Below are 20,505 nucleotides of genomic sequence, written 5' to 3' on the forward strand. Positions count from 1 at the left end.
ATGCCCTCCTCGTCCAGCTCCCACTGCTCCGCCATCCCTGCTCGCCGACCCCGCGGCGTCGCTCACGGGTCACCGCCCGCGGGACCGCCTGTCGCGCGCCAAGCCCCGCCCAGCGCCGCCAGGCCCCGCCCCGCCCCGCGCGCCGCCGCGCTCCCAAGGTCCGTTATCGTCCTGGTCACGTGCCTGTCCACCGGCTTCTGGAGCCTGGACCATGGTATGGAGCCCACCCTGGCGGGGGCGCCAAAACACGAAAACAGGGAATGGGTCCGTTGTTGTCGAGGATTAGGGCTATGGGGTTACGCACCTGACTCTGGGACACAGGGTGGATATAGCCCCAGCTTTGAAGAGTCTGGGGGCTAGTTTTGAGGAGTCAGAAGAATCTGCCTGCTTTGTCAGTTGAAGTGTTGTAACTCTGAGGATGGGGGGTGGGACTCCAGGTCTGAAAGGTGAGGCTGTGCCTCGGACGGGGTAAAGTTCTTCAATCTCAGTGCTTGGGGAATGTTGACTTTGAGGCAGAGCGGTGGCCTGGTGGGTGAACGTAATGGCAGGTGGGGGATCCGAAGGATTGGGTTGGAGGGGAGCTCTCTAAAGCATGATGGAAAGCTCCCTGGGTCTGAGGTGTTGAGGTCCTGTCTGTAGACCATGAGGTAGTTCTAGTTCTAGAAATTGATTTGGAAGCGGGATCAACTGATTGATCTTCTTTAGGGGTGAAGAATCAGTGTGGGGAAGAGAGATACACTCTTTGGGACAGAGCAGTGATGACTACAGGCTACCCTGTTTCCTGCAGTCAATCTGACAAGCCTTTTGTCTTTCAAGAACTACAGGCCCCTGTAGGGCCAGCTAATCACCTTTAAGGAGAATAGAAAGCAAAATCGTGTTTGCGTGCATATTCATGCTTTCTGGTCTAGGTGGAGTCCTTACTCTCAGCTTGTCGTATTCAGCCTTAGCCATGTTAAAGAAGGCCAGGATTTAAAAGCTTAGATTATTAGATTGGTTTTTCCACCTCTGCTTCTGAGAGTCTTGTCACCATTTTACAATTTGTAATCCTTCTCTTCATGTCCCCTTTAATTCTTCTAGCCTCAAACATGACATGTGTAATTGTTTTTCTTTATATCTGAATATTTAAATCAGGCTTCTTATGAGAGAAAAGAACCTCACTCCCTTCTTCATTGCATGCATTTATTTTCTTTACCCAGATGTCAAAATTGGAGATGGCAGGTTTTTGTTGGAGAAGTGGACTTTTCCTCCCTTGAGCAACCACCTTATTTTAACAATCTCCCCCACCTCCCAGCATTCTAATGCAGATTTTGAAACATTTAGAAAGTTTGAAAGACTTGTACAGTGAAATTATATAGCCACCACCTAGATTCTACGATGAACATTTTGCTGTAGTTGTTTAATCACATATACTCTATCCATTCCTCCATTGATTCATGTTATCTTTTGATAAATTTAAAAATAAATTAGAAATATTGGTACATTGCACCTCAATCAACGTGCCTAAGTTTTACCTAGAATTTGTTAACCTGAAACAGGTTTTGTTTTTGACCAGTAAAACAGGTTTATTTGGGAACAGTAAAGAACTGCAACTCGGGACATGCAATTATGGTGAACCACATGCAAGTCTGGTAAAGTGGAAGAGAGGAAATTTTTGTAGAGGAGAAGGGGAAGTTGGGAAGGGCTGTTATTTAAAAAAAAAATACAACAGGAAACTGGGAGTTTGAAGTTTAGTGACTTTTCATTGGCTGAGTTGTGGCAGTGTCTCATTGGTTGAGCTGTCCCAGGCAAGGAGAAAATCATTCATCCTCTGGTGGGAATTTTAACATCAGCTTGTCAATTTTTGCAAAAGAAAAAAAATCAGTTGGAATTTTCATAGGGATTGTGTTTCATAGGGATCAATTTGAAGAGTAACATATGTTATGCTACCATAACAATATTGTCTTCTGATCCATGAACATGGAAAGATTTTCCATTTATTTAGGTATTTTAAATTATCTTTCAACAATGTTTTGAGTTTTCAGAGTACAAGTATTATACTTCTTTTGTTAAATTTATTCCTAAATACTTTGTTCATTTTGATACTATTGTGAATGGAATTGTTTTCTTAATTTCATTTTTGTATTGTTCATTGCTAGCATATAAAAATACAGTTGATTTTTTATATTGATCTATACCCTTCAACCTTCTTGAACTTATTTCTAGTAATTTCCTAGTGAATTCCTCAGGATTTTCTATTGCAAGATCACATCATCTACAAATAGAGATAATTTTACTTCTTCCTTTCCAATATTGGTGCTTTTTATTTCCTTTTATTGCATAGATCTCTTCTCATTTTCCCTTTAGGAGGAGCCTGGTACACCTCATGAGTCAGCAGAGGATTTGTTTCATTTCAATGTTGGGGGCTGGCATTTCTCGGTTCCCAGAAGCAAACTCGCTCAGTTCCCAGACTCCCTGCTATGGAAAGAGGCTTCAGCACTGACCTCTTCAGAAAACCAGAGATTGTTCATCGACAGAGATGGTTCCACATTCAGACATGTGCACTACTACCTTTACACCTCCAAACTCTCCTTCTCCAGCTGTGCAGAGCTGAACTTGCTCTATGAGCAAGCACTGGGTTTGCAGCTGATGCCTTTGCTGCAGGTAAGATATGCATATCTTCCAGAAGTGGTGCTCAATAATATAGGCTTTACATCGCTAAAACTTTGTGTCCTTTTATATATTGGTTGCTGAGATGATCCTCTAATGAGAAAGTGTGATGAGAGAGTTAAAATATTAAAAAGTACACTGGAAATGCATGTTCTGAATAAAGGATTTCATCCTAACTCTGCCTTGTCTATACCAGCAGTCACCACAGACCCCCGGATAGACCTTTGCATCGCCTGAGAGGGTGTTCTTAACTCTTGGAAATCCTAATTTAAGCTTAGTTTTGTTGTTGAATTTTGAAAGGTGAATACACTAGAAATTATAGGATTTACTACATGCATTGTGTCTGAGATTTAAAATCTGAAAGATGTGTCAGACAACATTACTTCTCATTGTGCCTGTTAGGTACACAGTGTTCACTTATAGCAAAGCAAAAAGTTTTGCAAACTGCAGAATCTTTCCTTTGTCTTCACTTCTCTGTTTTCCAAGACTATTCTTTTCTTGGTATAAGAGCTTTAAATACCTTTACTTTGAAACCATCATAGTATCACCAGAGAACATTACCTTATTTCCTAATTTTTCTTCCAACTACAGAAATCATTTCTATAGTTTATCTTAAGTAGTTTATTTTTTGTTTTTGAACAATGACTTTTTTAACTTGGAAGAGCTAAATATTATAACCGGGAAGGACCATTGGTCTTGCTCCATATTAATTTCTGTCTGGACAAGGTGGTGTTTACTCTGTCTTCAGAAGCACTGACTCAACAAGCCACAGTGCAGCTCAGTGTGCTGCCAACTATGCCTCCCCAACACCTCAAAGAGGAGAACTGATGTAGTCCCTGTATATCTGGGTCATATAGGATCGAGAACGTTTCACAATGCATGTTTTTATGGACACTGTTTACTAAATCAGTATTTAATATTTAAAAGGTATTATATATTTGGAAATCAAAATCCATATACTCCAGTGCAAATTGTTGTATATTCTTTTTATTTTTTTTTAAGTTCAGTTCAGTTCAGTCACTCAGTCGTGTCCGACTCTTTGCGACCCCATGAATCGCAGCACGCCAGGCCTCCCTGTCCATCACCATCTCCCGGAGTTCACTCAGACTCATGTCCATCGAGTCCGTGATGCCATCCAGCCATCTAATTCTCTGTCGTCCCCTTCTCCTCCTGCCCCCAATCCCTCCCAACATCAGAGTCATTTCCAATGAGTCAACTCTTCGCATGAGGTGGCCAAAGTACTGGAGCTTCAGCTTTAGCATCATTCCTTCCAAAGAAATCCAGGGCTGATCTCCTTCAGAATGGACTGGTTGGATCTCCTTGCAGTCCAAGGGACTCTCAAGAGTCTTCTCCAACACCACAGTTCAAAAGCATCAATTCTTCGGTGCTCAGCCTTCTTCACAGTCCAACTCTCACATCCATACATGACCACAGGAAAGACCATAGCCTTGACTACTAGACGGACCTTAGTCGGCAAAGTAATGTCTCTCCTCTTGAATATACTATCTAGGTTGGTCATAACTTTTCTTCCAAGGAGTAAGCGTCTTTTAATTTCATGGCTGCAGTCACCAAGTTACCCACCTGAAATAAAAATTTTTTCAACTATCCCAGGAACTGAACACTAGAATTGCTTATAATTGCTTCAAATTCACTTACAGGACCTGGAATGTCAAGATAGCTGCTGACTTTTTTTTGGTTCCACCATATGACTTCTTCCCCAACCAGGGATCAAACCCAGGCCCTTAGCAGTGGAAATGCAGAGTCCTTATAGTGAACTGTCAGGGAATTCCCAAGCACCATTTAATGGGGGAAAGGAGGGAGTCAGTTGTTCATTGCAGAAAATCAAAGAGATCTATGCAACTTTTTGAAGAACTATTTTAAAGAGCACAAGGCTATTACACAATTTATCAAGCCCTTTAATTCCTTTGATGTCCTTATTTCCCAAATTGAGACAAAATATATTTGGGAAGCAATTTCTAAATGGGAGGTAACAACTCAGCAGCCAATGAATTGGTCCAATTCCAAAGTTGCAAGTTGTGTGAGCAGTAGCAGTATTTGAAGAATCATATGGATCTGCCTCCCAAAACAGACCATAAAACAAGTGCTTATGTTTCAGAAATGTTGCTCTCAAAGAAATAAACATTTAGGCCAACCCAGCTTAAGTGGTATTTATTCACTGAAGCAGAGTGTAAATACAGCTGGAGAAAAACATAGCAATCTCAAGCAAATCAATAGCTTCACACATTTCCATCACTTTCCTCACTGTGAAGCCCTGTCCATGTACTCAGGTTCTTGCCTAAATGTATAAACAGTTTGCTTGGAGAAAACGGAGTTTGCCAGTTCTTAAAGACCCTCCTCAGGCAGCTGGCTTTAATGCATTTAGCCAGTATTTACTGAAAATTTTCTAGGTACCAGACATTATTCCTCTGGGTTTTAAGGAACACATAGGATGATCCAATAAAAATATAATGTTAACCACATTTGTGAGCCATATTTTTCTAGTAGCCACATTAAAAAAAAGCAAGTGAAATTAACAGTATATTTTATTTAACCCAGTATATTTAAGTGTTATCATTTCAATATGTAATCGATATTTTCTTTTTTATAAAGTATTTATTTTTAATTCATTTATTTTTGGCTCATCTGTGTCTTCATTGCTGCACACAGGCTTTCTTTGGTTACAGTGAATGGGGGCTACTCTCTATCTGTGGTGCATGGTCTCCTCATTGTGGTGCCTTCTCTTGTGGAGCATGGGCTCTATGGAGCACAGGCTCTAGGACACTCAGGCTTCAGTAGTTGTGGGGCATGGACTTAGTTACCCTGCTCATGTAGAATCATCCCACACCAGAGGTCGAACCTGTATCCCCTGCACTGGCAGGCAGATTCTTTAGTCGTTGGATTACCAGGGAATTCCACGTAATCAGTATTTTAAAATTAATATATTTTACATTCTTTTCATGTACCAAGTCTTCAAAATCTGATGTGTGTTTTACACTTACAGCACATCTCAGATTCAGGCTATCACATTTCAAGTACTCAGTAGCCACATATTGGACAACACTATTCTAAATTGTTCTAACCAATTCTAATTGTTCTAATTGTTGTAACCTGTTAGTGCTGCTCATTGTAGAGTCCTTCAGATTTAGCCCCTAACAATAAAAACGGGACTTTGCCTCCCACTAACTAAAGTTCCCATGCTCTTAACACGTGGCATATCCTATTCAGGATTATCTATAATATAGTAAGTTTTGTTGGAAAACCATACAGGAACCAACTAGTAGAATGAGATAGCAAGCCTCTGGAGGACAGGTAGTTGAGCTCACAGTCCTACTCTGCTCTCTACCCTTCCTCATTCCGTCACATCCCTACCCTTTATCTCTCTCATTCCTCCTTGCCATCTACCTGCCCATCCTACCTCCTTCCAGCCTATAGCTTTGGCCTTTAAAGGGCACACTCAATACCTATTATTGTCTTGATCCTAAGTGTAACATTAACATGTATTGAGCACCAATCACAGGCAAGTACTGGAGACACAGAATGAACAATATAGTCATATAAGGTCAGATAGAGGTGTGTGCTATGAAGAATAGAGCAAGGTTTCCTGTGTAATAGTGAAAGAGGAAGACCTTTCTGTATTCTAGAACTTCTTGGGGTTTCAGAATGTGTTTATATGATTTTTTCTTTAAAAAAAGTTTTTGGTTCACTTGTTTTTTGTTTATTTCTTGGCCACATTGCATGGCATGTGAGATCTTAGTTCCCCAACCAGAGATTGAACCCATGCTCCCTGTATTGAAAAGGCAGAGTCTTACCCCCTGGACCACCAGGGAAGTCTCTGATTTTCTTTTTTTCATGTGTAACTTTTATTTATTCTATCAGTCACCACCCTTATAGTACTGGAATATGTTGAAAGAATAAAACATTTATATCTAATCTGTTTTTTAATATACAGTTGTGTAGTATGTCATAAGGAGATAGCAAGTAACTGAGGTCAGCTACTCCTTTAGAAAGAGTGGTCAGGGCTGGATTTATTGAAGGCAATATTTGAGCAGAAGACTGAATGAAAAGGGGATAAGCTATGGAGATGTCTAGGAAACAGCTTTGAGGCGTAAGAACAACAAACACAAATGCCCTGAGGTTAGAATGGCTTGGAAGAGGCAGACTCAGTGGCCATTGTCAGGCGCAGTGAGAAGCAGGGAGACACCAGGACTTCCCTGGTGGTCCAGTGGTTAAGACTCCACACTTCCACTGCAGGGGACAAAGATTCAACCCCTTGTCAGGGAACAAAGATCCAACATGCCACACTGTGGTGGTGGGGAGTGGAGAGATGTCAAAAGTAGATGAGGTCAGAGGTCAGAGGATGTTACAGATCAGATCTTGCAGAGTTATATAGGTGACTATACAGGATCTATTCTAAATGTTATAGGTAGCTTTTAGAGATGTTTAAAGAAAGAAATAAAATTTTAAATTTTAAAAGATCATTATACCTTGAGTTAAACAATCGTTGTCAGGTACAATGTCAGAAACATGAGCAACAAAAGAATAAGAGGAATTTTGAATTTCATCAAAATTCTAAAATTGTCCTTCAAAGGACACCATCGAGAAAGTGAAAGACAACACACAGAATGGAACAAAATATTTGCAAATCGCTTATCTGATAAGGGATATGTATTCAAAATACATAAAGAACTCTTACAACTAAACAACAGAAAGACAATCAAATTTAAAATGAGCAAAGGGGATTACCCTGCTGGTCCAGTGAAAGTCCACTGGAGAGTTGAGAGTCCACCCTCCAATGCAGGGGACATGGATTAGATCCCTGGTCCAGGATGATCCCACATGCCACAGAGCAAGTGGGCCCATCTGCCACAATTACTGAGTCCGAGCTCTAGAGCCCATGAACGACAACTAATGAGCCCACCTGTTGCAACTACTGAAGCCTGAGTGCCTAGAGCCTATACTCTGCCAACAAGCATAACCGCCACAATGAGAAGCCCGCACACTGCAATGAAGAGTAGCCCCTGCTCACTACAACCAAAGAAAGTCTGCACTCAGCTACAAAGACCCGGTGCAGCCAAAATAAATAAATTTAAAAAGTATTTGAATAGACATTTCTCCAAAGAAGATATACAAATGGGCAATAAGCACGTGAAAAGGTGCTCAATATCACTAGCCATCAAGGAAATGCAAATCAAAACCACAATTAAGTTACCACTTCATACCCACTAGGATGCCTCTCATCAAAGAGACAGTAACAGGTGTTGGCAAAGATAGGGTGAAATTAGAACCCTCATACACTGCTGATAGGAATGTAAATTTGTACAGCCTCTTTGGCAAGCAGTCTGGCAGTTCCTCAAAAAGTTAAACATGGTGTTACCATATGACCCAGCAGTTCCACTCCTAGGTATATACCCAAAGTAAATTAAAACCTACAGAAGGTCCACACAGACGCTTGTAGACAAATGTTCATAGCAGAATTATTCATAAAAGCCAAAAAGTGAAAACAACCTGTATGTTCATCAGCTGATGAACAGACAAACAAAATGGTATATTTATACAATGAAATGTTATTTGTCAATAAAAGGAATGAAGTACTGATACCTGTAACAATGAAAATGAACTTTGAAGTGTTATGCAAAGTGAAAGAATCAGATGCAAAAGACCATATATTGTATGATTCCATTTATATAAAATGTGCAGAATAGGCAAAGTTACAGGGACAGAAAGTAGATCAGTGGTTGCCTAAGGCCAAGGTACAGGGTGAGAAGGATATAGTGAGCAAAAATGGGCAACGGACTCTTAAATGAGCATAGGTTTCTTTTTATGACGTTAAAATAGATTGTGATGATGGCTGCACAATTCTGTGAATATGCTAAATATTACTGAATTGTATAATTTAGGTGAGTAAATTTTTTCATTTATATATATAAAATATGAAATTTATTCACATTACATCTCCTGCACTGGCAGGCAGATTCTTTATGACTAACACCACCTGGGAAGCCCATATAATATGAAATTTATTCACATTAGAAATAATATGAAAAAAAAAGAAACAATATGAAACATTTCAATAGAGCTATAAAAAATCATTAACGTCTGGCTTGACATTAGGAGTCAGCAAACTACGTCATGGACCAAATTCAGCCCATTACCTCTTTTGTACAAGTTATGAACTAAGAATTGTTTTTATATTTTTAGATGGTTGAAATAAATCAAAAGAAATATATTTGTGACACATAAAAATTATATGAAAGTCAAATTTCAGGGTTCTGAGGTGTGGGCTCAGAGGGAAAAATCAGGAGTTTGGATTTGAATGTATTAAGTTTGACAGGCAAGAAAATGGTGCTCGTTAAAAATCTGGATGGTGATGGGGGCAGGCAGCCAGATGTATAGATCTGGAATTCAGGGAAGCAGTCAGGTCTAGAGACATAAATTTGAAGTCCTCAAGATTGGTATGTAAATCCTCAAGCCTGGATGGTTAGGAATGTCATATCTTATTCACAGGGGGAGCAAAACTAGTCATTACAAGTCTGTACATTAATGCCACAGTGCTTCCTAGATTTTTCTGTGTAATTCGGGAAGTCCTCTTTGTGTAAATGTAAACTGCTCTAAGCCTCACACATACTGTCAGCTTGGTTGGGAGTCACAGCTGCTACTATAAAGTGCGAAATTTTTCTTCAGGATAACTCCCAAGGCTTCAAGGTTCATGGCAGACTATTGATTCCCTTTTTCTTGCCTGCCTAAAGTCCACCAAGGACTTAGTATGTTGACAGTACATGCTAATTGTATTTCCTTTTTCTATGCCTTCTGAGGACTTGTAAGTTTGGAAACTTGAATTGTTCCACCTGTGAGTGTTCTGCTACCGGCAAGCAAACCAAATAGGCCTGCAACCCTTGTGCTCAAGGGGGCCAGAGAGTTTTTATGTTGATCACACTTTTAAGAAAAAAAGACCACTGACAAGTCTCACATTTCCAATTTCTTATGAGACAGATTTCCACTGTGATCTTGTAAAGGAAGGTTTCATAAACAGCAGATACTTACCCCAACAGTGTACCTCATCTGTAGATGTGGGTAAGTGGACAACTCAAGTATCAATGCTTCAACATGGCATCAGGGCTCCTTACAGGACAGCCCATTTGCTTGTCCTGGCTCACGTCCCAACACATAGATAAACCCACATGCATGCATAGACACATGCATGCAGACGTGCTCACACTCAAACACACACATAAAACACGCCCACCTCTTAATGTCCAGTCATGTCACTGATCACCCTAAATGCTTCCTCTCAACATTTTTTCACTTGCTGTTCCCTCTTTCTAGAACATTTCCCTTTCAAGAATTAGCCGAAATGAGGCCCACAGGAAGACTAGCCTGATATTTCCAGGTAGTTTGCCTCTGCTCCGGCTTCCCTGGAGGTTCAGAGGTTAAAGCATCTGCCTGCAATGCGGGAGACCTGGGTTCGATCTCTGGGTTGGGAAGATCCCCTGGAGAAGGAAATGGCAACCCACTCCAGTATTCTTGCCTGGAAAATCCCATGGATGGAGAAGCCTGGTGGACTGTATACTCCATGGAGTAGCAAAGAGTCGGACACGACTGAGCGACTTCACTTCACTTGCCTCTGCTCTCAGATCAGTGCTAATTCTGTTGGGATCATGTATTCATATGTCTTCCTCCCTCACTAGCTTGTATTCTTTTCATGTCTACATTCCCAGCATCACAGTACTGGGCCCGTAGAGGGGTTTAATAAATATGTGCTGACCGAACACTGAATGATGTATCCAAGATAATGAGTGACGGCTGAATCTATTTCATGGTGGGGGACTGGAGCTAACAGTGGAGGGGCAGGTTACGGATGCTGATAGGTGTGTCTTATTTGGCTTGTTTGGCTGATAGCATCTATTCTGTGTATCCTTTTGTTCAACCAATCTTGCTCCTCTGAGCTTCCAAGTGGTGCTGGCCCTTGTCTTTACAAAGCACTTGGAGATTTGCAAGCTCCCCCAGGCTCTCTTACCATCACATTCCTTCCAACAGCCCACATCAGAGCATAAGGCTTCTCTGAGCACTGCTGCTGTTTTGGAAAAGCTCGGTTAAGTCCCAGGGCTCTGCCAGTAGGACATTTGTCAGCTATCTTTTGGCAACTGTGCATACACACACTCGCCCCCATGCCATCAGTCTCGTGTTACTTCTGATTGACATGTTTTCACTATAATCTAGGCCAAAAGCAACATTAATTACCTTGTGCTAGCAGTTAGCCATTTGAATTTGGGTCTGTATTTCCCTAAAGAAATCCTCCCTCTAATAATTTCTAGGTCATAACATATGAAGAGTAAAAGTACTAGGAGTAGTATTCAGGCAGACAAAAAGGGAATTAAAGTCCATGGAAGACCAGCCACACATTCTGGCAACTTTAGTCAGCAAAGCCAAGGGGCAGCTGAAAGCATAAGCTCTCTGAAATGCTCTTCACTCATTCATTCATTCCACAAAAATACATTGAGATCCCACAAACACTACTGTGGTTGCTGTAAATGCAGCAGAGAACAAAACAGACAGGGTCCTCATGGTCTTGAAGGTTATATATATTCGGGGAGACTGGCAGTCAGTAAATAAACAAGTAGCTGTTATTGAGAATAATAAAGCAGAGTAAAGGGATTAGGGGTTCCATGGATTCTTAGAGCAGCCAAATGGCTTCCCATGAGTGGAAGGCCTTATATTTCTAGAAATCAGAGGAAGGATTGTCTGAGAGAGTTTAGGAAAAAACCTAGTTGAGGCTCCTGGGTCTAATGCATGCAGCATGTTCTTGACTGGCAAGAATTGCAATCCTTGTAGATTTACTTGTTTGGGTTTTTTTTTTTCTTCCCTGTTTTAGATTTGTCAAACACCTCTTGGAGGAAATGATACTGCTCATACTTTACATTAGTGGAAGTAGCAGGAAATGGAGACAATTTATAAAAATTTCATTTTTATAAATTAGACCATTCCTTCAACTAGCACACTTCTCAAGCTAATTGAACTCTCACTTCTGACCTGCCCCAAAGGACACACCTGGGTACCAAACAGCACCTCCAAATAGGGGATTAAGGTCCATCCTCACACAGATTATTCTCCTGGGTGGCATTTCCCTCCCCCAAGAAGTCCCCTCCCCAGAGGCCAATTTAGAATTGTTCAAGAGTGCCACTGTTCCTTCCACTGAGACAGAATCTCAGGATTTAAATCTGCTGCTGCTGCTGCTGCGGCGGCGGCGTCGTCACTTCAGTCGTGTCCGACTCTGTGCGACCCCAGAGACGGCAGCCCACCAGGCTCCCCCGTCCCTGGGATTCTCCAGGCAAGAACACTGGAGTGGGTTGCCATTTCCTTCTCCAGTGCATGAAAGTGAAAAGTAAAAGTAAAGTCGCTCAGTCGCGTCCGACTCTTAGCGACCCCATGGACTGCAACCCACCAGACTCCTCCGCCCATGGGATTTTCCAGGCAAGAGTACTGGAGTGGGGTGCCATTGCCTTCTCCTATTTAAATCTGCAGATGAACTAAATGGCCAGTTCAGGTTCTTGTGATCTGGTTAGATTAGGATAGGCTTGGAATGATAGGATGTCTCTTGCAAGCTGTCACTAGTTTCACTCCCTTTTCATACTACTTCACCCAATTTTGTTGTTGTTGTGCCGGGTCTCAGCGACAGCAGGCAACCATTTCTCAAATGAATGAATGACAGACTCTCTTCTGCTGTTTCACATATGCACTTTTCTCTTCCATTGTTCATTGCCTCCAGGAAAGCGCTCCCCATGACCCCACCATTATCCAGTCCTTCCACAAATCCACTAGCCACTCAAAGCTGGGAAGATTCCCCACTGTGGTCCCCTCCTTTTGCAGGTCTTAAGCAGTTATGGGGGTGCAGTTTATAGCCATGGCCACCAGAGGGCTCTTCTCAAAGCTCAGGATTCCTTGGGCAGCTTTTGGAGAGCACCTGTACGTCAAGGCTGTATATTGTCACCCTGCTTATTTAACTTATATGCAGAGTACATCATGAGAAACGCTGGGCTGGAAGAAACACAAGCTGGAATCAAGATTGCTGGGAGAAATATCAGTAACCTCAGATATGCAGATGACACCACCCTTATGGCAGAAAGTGAAGAGGAACTAAAAGCCTCTTGATAAAAGTGAAAGTGGAGAGTGAAAAAGTTGGCTTAAAGCTCAACATTCAGAAAACAAAGATCATGGCATCTGTTCCCATCACTTCATGGCAAATAGATGGGGAAACAGTGAAAACAGTGTCAGACTTTGTTTTGGGGGGCTCCAAAATCACTGCAGATGGTGACTGCAGCCATGAAATTAAAAGACACTTACTCCTTGGAAGGAAAGTTATAACCAGCCTAGATAGCATATTCAAAAGGAGAGACATTACTTTGCCGACTAAGGTCCATCTAGTCAAGGCTATGGTTTTTCCAGTGGTCATGTATGGATGTGAAAGTTGGACTGTGAAGAAACCTGAGCGCCGAAGAATTGATGCTTTTGAACTGTGGTGTTGGAGAAGACTCTTGAGAGTCCCTTGGACTACAAGGATATCCAACCAATCCATTCTAAAGGAGATCAGTCCTGGGTGTTCTCTGAAACTCCAATACTTTGGCCACCTCATGTGAAGAGTTGACTCATTGGAAAAGACTCTGATGCTGGGAGGGATTGGGGTCAGGAGGAGAAGGGGATGACAGAGGATGAGATGGCTGGATGGCATCACTGACTCGATGGACATGAGTTTGAGTGAACTCCAGGAGTTGGCGATGGACATGGAGGCCTGGCGTGCTGCAATTCATGGGGTAGCAAAGAGTCGGACACAACTGAGCGACTGAACTGAACTGTGTAGTAAGCAGGTTCTTTAATTAGTTTCACACTGAATCTGAGATGTTCTGTCCATTATGAGGCTCTTAGAGAATAAAACAGCCACTCCAGTGTTCTTGCCTGGAGAATCCCAGGGACGGGGCAGCCTGGTGGGCTGCCGTCTATGGGCCTGCACAGAGTTGGACATGACTGAAGCGACTTAGCAGCAGCAGCAGCACAGAATAAAACTGGTCATGTGGTGCCTTTAGAGGACTACTTTTTAATTATTAACTATAAATTAGTCTTAAAGTTGTATAAGATAAATATTTATCACTCAAAATTATAAAGCAGAAAAAACTGCCTCAAGATCATAAAGGAAATATTCATCGATATTTTGAATAACAGCATATCATCTTATAGACTTAAATTTTTACCTAAATTGAGTGAGTGTTTCAATTTTTTTCAAAACAGTTTAGCAAATCCTAGTATTTTACCCCAGAATTGGTAGATATTTACTTGGTTTAAAATTTTCAAAGCAATAACCTTCTTTATCTAACAGACTCTAGATAATCTGAAGGAAGGGAAACACCATCTACGTGTGAGGCCTGCAGACATACCTGTTGCCGAGAGAGCATCTCTGAACTACTGGCGAACGTGGAAGTGTATCAGCAAACCCTCAGAATTTCCTATAAAAAGCCCAGCCTTCACAGGTATCACCACAGGCTGACCTTTTCTGAAGCCCAGATCAGCTTTCCGTTTGCTCACTCTAACAGAAGTGGAGAGTGCCCTGATTTCTGAACTAGTTCTAAATCATTTCTCTACCGTCCTGTCATCTCCTTTGATTTTGTACCTGCCATGTGCCCTCTGCATGGCTGCTTACCCACTGGAACCAAGCATCCTTCTCCATGTTCATTCCTCTGCATGCTGGTTTCACCTGGACAAGGCTAGGCTGCCCTCCACCCTGTCCTAGTGGTCAGGGAACTCTACCATCAAGTCACCTCTAACCACCACACAAGGAATGTCTCCAAATGATCACTGCTTGGTGGGTGCCTTGTAGTATAGGCTGACCTATTTGAGACACAAGAACAGACATTCATGATTACTGATGGGTTTACAGCTCTGGGGAGAGTTAAAAGGATCTATTTTATCTGTAGGTCATTTATCTGTAGTTGGTTTGACCAATTAGAAAGAAACAAATGAGTAACCAGTATGAATTTTTCAAAATTATTTTTCCATTTTATTATTTAAAAAAACTAAACTTCTCACCATAGCCCGCCCCAGGCACTTTCTTGCTACCCTAGCTTCATTTTGGCCATTCCCCTCCCCCATGCCTTCCTGAGCTCTGGTCACCTTGGCTCCCTTTCATTCCGTGAATCCTGCAAGTAATGTCTCCCCAACTGGAAACCAGCATGAATTTAATGACTTTAAGTATATGAGCCAGAATTTCACATGTCCCACTGCCCTTCACTCTAGAATAGATGGATTTCTCTTGCCCTGTTCCCCACCACACCCTTGCCAAACCTAGGGTTACACTGAAAGGAGTGAGAAGGAGGAGGCATCTGGCAGGGACCATCTCTGGGATGGTCTCTCCAGCTTCCTCTGGGCCCCCTGGGTCAGTGAGCACCCCACCCCTGAAAGCCCTGACCTCTGGAAGTTGGTGACGCCCTTCTGCACATTTTCCTCCAGGCCTACATGATAAGGCACCTTTGGGACTCATGGATACACCATTGTTAGACACAGAAGAGGAAGTGCACTACTGCTTCCTGCCCCTAGACCTGGTGGCCAAGCATCCAAGCCTGGTGACTGAAGACAACCTGCTGTGGCTGGCTGAGACCATGGCCCTGATCGAGTGCGAGTGCAGCGAGTTCCGCTTCATTGGTGATTGTTTTACCATGGGGAGGGGAGGTGCGTAGGGGTGGGCGGATAGGGCCTATCCACCCCTCCTGACCCCACACCCCTTGGAGGCCCAGCTTGGGCCTTAGGGCCTCAAGACCTTCCCCGAGCAGAGCTGGTGGAAGCATGACAGAGCCTTCCTGGAGGCAGATAGATTCCCAACCTTAGGCTGCCACTAGCCTCAGGGCTATTTTATTCCCTGTTCATTTTGGAAGGGCCTGGGTGTAAAGGGGCACTGGAAACCACCTGTAGTGGTATCAGGGGCCACAAGAGTTGATGTGAAGGGCAAGACCCTGAGCAGAACTCCAAACTACTCTTATTTCTCTGCTTTTATGTATCCATCTAGGCTGTAGACCTCAGTTTCTCTTGCCATAAAATGAGGAAATAGAGTTGTTTGAAAGGATAGTCCCTTCCTGCTCTCATCTGCACTAAACTCAGGATAAAAGGGAAGAAGAGGGGATGGTGAAGGGTTCCCCAGAATCATTGCAGAATTGTCTGCTTGAGCTAGTGGCCTAAAGAGGGATAAAATTTTCAACCCTGGACAGAAGAGAGCCTCTGTTCGGCATTGCCCAGGACAGGCTCTGGTGAGGTGTAAACTGAACTGATTCTAAGATGCTGCTGCTTCCTAGACGAATGGGGAAGGAAACACCCAAATGGTACTAGGGCCCAAATGCCTGGAACCCCAGCCTTTCTGGTTCATAGTCACCTGGGAAGTTGTCTATAATATGTTTCTGAACCTCGAAGTTGGATTCACACAGGACAGTAGCGCTGGCTCCATCTCTGCCTCCCACACTGCATCCAGGCAGGGGCAGACTGCATGCGCCACCTGCCAGCCCAGGCCCTTCCTCTCTAAGCGACAAGACAGCTCCCTCTTTTGGAATGACCTGCTCTTGGGTCAAGACTCAGAGGGTAAGTCTCAGGGCCAGTGTGCTCACCAGGAGAGCCTGCCTGGCTTGGGAGCCCGAGGCCAGGCCATGGGAAGCCACACCCACGGACTCAAACACAGGAAAATAAAGTAATTTGGGATCTTTCACCTTGAAAAGCACAGACTGAAAGCTAATATAACCAGGTATGTTCAGAAATTGTTTCAGAACAAGGAGAGCCTAGGATAAGCTGCAGCATCAAAAACCTCCCAAAACCGGACCTACAATTAGATCAGAAATAACCTCCTTAACCCATTTTGTTTCCCTTTGCTTTTCAAGTGAATTTTCTCCGCTCACAGAAGATTTTGCTACCAGATAATTTCTCCAACATAGATGTGCTTGAAGCAGAAGTGGAAATTCTGGAAATCCCTGAGCTCAGTGAGGCTGTGCGGTTGTACCGAATGAACATGGGTATGTCCCCAGGGGAAATGTGCCCTCCCCTTGACATCCTGGGGCAGTCTGGGCTTTGACCAGAAAAGCCAAAAACAAACATCTTCCCTCCCACCAACCACTTTAGTTGGTGGTGACAGAAGCAGGTGTTTTGACTGACTTAGAATCTGAGAAGAGAAATTTCAGCCTGAAACCTGGCATGCCCTCTGTCTGCTCAGTCTTCCCACTGAAATGTAGGTAGCTCAGCCCAGACTGGCTGGAGAGGGAGGCTGGGCCTGAGGACAGATTTCCCAAGGTCAGGGGAGGTCTGCCCTCCTTTTGGACAAGTCAAACAATTGGGAACTTACAACTAACCCCCACCTTCCACTCCCGTCCTTCTTCTTCCAGGCACAGCTGGAGGGCATGGGAAATTCTTGGGCGAATTCCCCATAGTACTTCAGTTATCCCACCCACCCCCAAATTCCTTCCTACTTCGAACCCCTGGCTGCTGTGCCTGTTTCTGCCTGCTCCGGCTACTTCCTGACCCTGGTCCAGTCCAGGCCTTCAGGCTCCCAGTCCAATCTCATGCTAATTTGTTCCTCACACTTTTTTATTAGCCTTTCACCATCTCATTTCGAAACCCTGCATGTCTATGGAAGCTACTGTATATATTGCAAGTCAACTACCTTTGCATGGCCTCAGTGGGCATTCTGAGAATGCATAGAACTCTTACACATGTGAAGTTTGGCCTGCATGTTGCCAGATATTTATTCTGTGGGAATCAGATCTTCCCTGCTTTGAGGCCCAGTTCTTCCAGACTTCTCCCCAGGCGATTGGAGTCCTATTCTATTTGGGGGTAGTAGAATCCTGCTGCAGGTCTCAGGAGCCTCTTAGGATCTTCCAATCCACTTCAGAGGGTGTGAGTTCAAACCTCTCCCCCAGGTCTTCTGTCCCTCAGAGAACAGAAGTCAGAGAGCTGAGCAGAGCAAGGCCTGCTGCTCAGGAGTTATGTGAAGATAGAAGGGAGGCATGCTGCTGGACGGGCTCTGTAAGCCATCAGCAGCCCCCCAAACACAAAGCCTGTTTTTTTGCCTTTCATAAAGCACCATAAGTAAGGGAAACAGCCCTGGTAGTCTTGAAAATAGAGTCACCCTCAAACCCCTGCTCTGGCCTACCTAGCTTTGCTGTTTGGGGCAAGGTACTTCGTAACTAACTACGCTCTCAGGACATAGTTTCTTCATCTGTGATAGGAGGAGAATACCACTCCCCTGCAGGGTTGGAGACAACCCACAAAAATGACCCGGCAGCTTACCTTTGGCCCACGGGTGCCACTGGGCCAGGCTCATATAGACTGAGCATTATGGCCACTGCAGGAGAACAGTGAGCCAGGAACACGAACACCCAACCCACAAGTAACACTAGACAGTACGTCTCGGGAAAATTCTGCCCAGGCGTGTTAGGGACTGTGAGTCTGGGAAGCCTGTAATGATATCAGGTTCTCTGCTATAGTTGTTGTTCTTTACCCATGGACAATTAGAGCAGAGCTTAGAACTAAGGGAAATTCCTGCTGAGACTGGGCCAGATGGCTGTTCTGAAATTCAAGTGTTAAGTGATACAGCAAATTAATCCATCTCCCACACCCACCTTACCTCCCAGTGGATAGTTTTGACCTCAAGCAGACTGAATATAAAAACTATACTGATGTTCAGCAGATTCAGATGTGGCTGTGCAAGGAAATAAGCTCCGACTAAGCCTCTTCAGTACAGATTCAAGACAACAGTTGGAAGCAAGACCCAAAGCTTCCAATACTGTTTTGACCATGAGCACCCTAGGAGTCACCCTTTCTCTCCGGCACAGGTGGCTGTTCCCGGACCTCCTGTCCTCCTCCAAGCCCTGGGAAGGGGGGCCGTTCAGCAGGCCTAGAGTCCGTGAAGCCACTGTACATGATCGCCCTGGGTCTGCTTGTCAAGTACCCAGACTCTGCACTGGGACAGCTCCGCATCGAGAGCACACTGGACGGGAGTAGACTGTACATCACCGGGAACGGGGTCCTCTTCCAGCATGTTAAGTAAGGCCCTCCTTAGAGAATGCTTCGTCCCACTCAGGCTGAGCTTTACCTTTCTCTAGGAACCACCTGGGGCCCTGTCCATGAGTCAGAAGAAATACAGGACAGACCCATCATCTTAGCCACTCCCACCATCTGCATCAGTACCACCAAGCTGGGCCTCAGAGGAGAGGCCTGGTTCCAAGGTGTACGGTTCCTAAGGTTCAAAGGTCTCAAACTGTTTCATATTTTCATCCTCTGCAATCCGTCTTGGTTCTAGCCCTGTGCTAGGTCCAGGGTGGCCAGGCCACAGCCGCAACACTCAGGGTGCTGGATATTCCTCCTGCCGTATTCCCCCTCCTACAAAAGTCCTCCCCAAGGACACACAGAAAGTCCAGAACCAGGGATAAGCACCCTGCGCCTCCTTCAAGAGCAAGGCAAAATAGGCTTCTTGAAGGAAGTGATACCTGGCCTATGCCCTGGGGAATGAGCTGAGATTGTTCCTACTAGTGCTGGGCACGGATTCTAATCCTGTTTTATAGAAGGGCAAACAGGTTCTGAATAGAATTCTCTTAGGCTCACAAAATACACTGGTACCAAAACTAAAGATAGAAGTGGTTTTTCCTGAGCATCTGCGGAGAGGGTCAGCCAACCTCAAACACTATCTTACCCCAAGGGTGGGGCCTTTGTGACCCACCCCCATCCATCTCTCCCAGCAATGTCCCACCCCTGAGGTCACAGGGCACAGAGGGCAAAGAAAAGTGCCTTTAGAGGCAGTGGGGTTGATATTCAGGTCCCTAGCTTCTTTCCTGGGCATACAAGGTATCAGTTATCTCCCAAACCATGACAGGCTGCCACACAGTGATTGAGATGTCTTGTGGCAGAAATAGAGTGGCTAGGCCCTGGCTGGATTCTGGAACCCAAGACAGGGCCTGGAGGCTTGCAACTAGTCTATTTAGAGGGCTTTGCTGAAACAGGTCAAGCTCAGCCCCAAAAGGATGAGTCTACGTGTCCAAATTTACCCACTATGAGACATCAACAGAAACCAGTTAAGGAAATGATGTTAGTAGCCACAGGTTTGAGTCAGTGTTTAGGGCAAGACCTTCTAGATATGGAAAGTTGACAGGCTGGACTCCCTTGGGGTGCAGTGCTGGAGCGCTCTATGACAGGTCTTTCCTCTCTGCAGGAACTGGCTGGGGACTTGCCGTCTGCCCCTGACTGAGACCGTTTCTGAAGTGTACGAGCTCTGTGCCTTCCTGGACAAGAGGGACATCACCTACGAGCCAATGAAAGTGGCTCTCAAGACTCATCTGGAGCCAAGGACTCTGGCATCCATGGATGTGCTCAGTAAATAAAGAAGCTTCTCAGTTTGGATGCAGCATCAGAGGAGGGTCTAGGGGATAGGAGAGGAAAGATAAAGCTGGCCAGAGCCAGGAACTATAGATGGAACAGGAAAGGAAAGCCAGACTAACATTTGTGGGTTTTGCCTAAAAGGAAACTTTCATGTTAGGTGACCCCCTCCCCACACCAAGCCCACAAATAGCCTCAAGTATTACAGGCTGAGCAGCGCAGATGGGCCCAGTGGGGGCTGCATGGGTCCCCAAGGGCAGGCCCACTCTGGCCCTGGGAGCTGACACTGTGCCCCTTGGGTCTTCACAGCCATCCAGAGAAGAATGGTCCCTGGGTTCATTTAACAGAGGACACGGAGGCTCAGGGAGGGAACCTGCTCATATTATGAGATTGTGGTCAAGCTGGGATTAAAATCTGAGTCTAAAGCCAATGTTGTTTCACCAGCTGCCTATAACTGTTTACTAACAGAAAGTT

General features: G+C 44.3%; 1 protein-coding gene across 1 annotated transcript in view; it reads left to right on the top strand.

The window, feature by feature from the left end:
• The window catches only part of KCTD19 (potassium channel tetramerization domain containing 19), a 27,166-nt gene continuing 6,661 nt past the window's right edge, over positions 1-20,505 (top strand). Inside the window, exons 1-7 of the mRNA XM_040254117.1 lie at positions 1-214; positions 2,489-2,640; positions 14,012-14,162; positions 15,139-15,330; positions 16,548-16,679; positions 18,495-18,705; positions 19,868-20,028. Of these exons, the coding sequence (XP_040110051.1) occupies positions 1-214; positions 2,489-2,640; positions 14,012-14,162; positions 15,139-15,330; positions 16,548-16,679; positions 18,495-18,705; positions 19,868-20,028 (1,213 nt within the window). The remainder of the gene's footprint in view (positions 215-2,488; positions 2,641-14,011; positions 14,163-15,138; positions 15,331-16,547; positions 16,680-18,494; positions 18,706-19,867; positions 20,029-20,505) is intronic.

The sequence above is a fragment of the Oryx dammah genome, unplaced genomic scaffold (assembly GCF_014754425.2).
Source record: "Oryx dammah isolate SB20612 unplaced genomic scaffold, SCBI_Odam_1.1 HiC_scaffold_13, whole genome shotgun sequence".
In the NCBI taxonomy this organism is placed as follows: Eukaryota; Metazoa; Chordata; class Mammalia; order Artiodactyla; family Bovidae; genus Oryx; species Oryx dammah.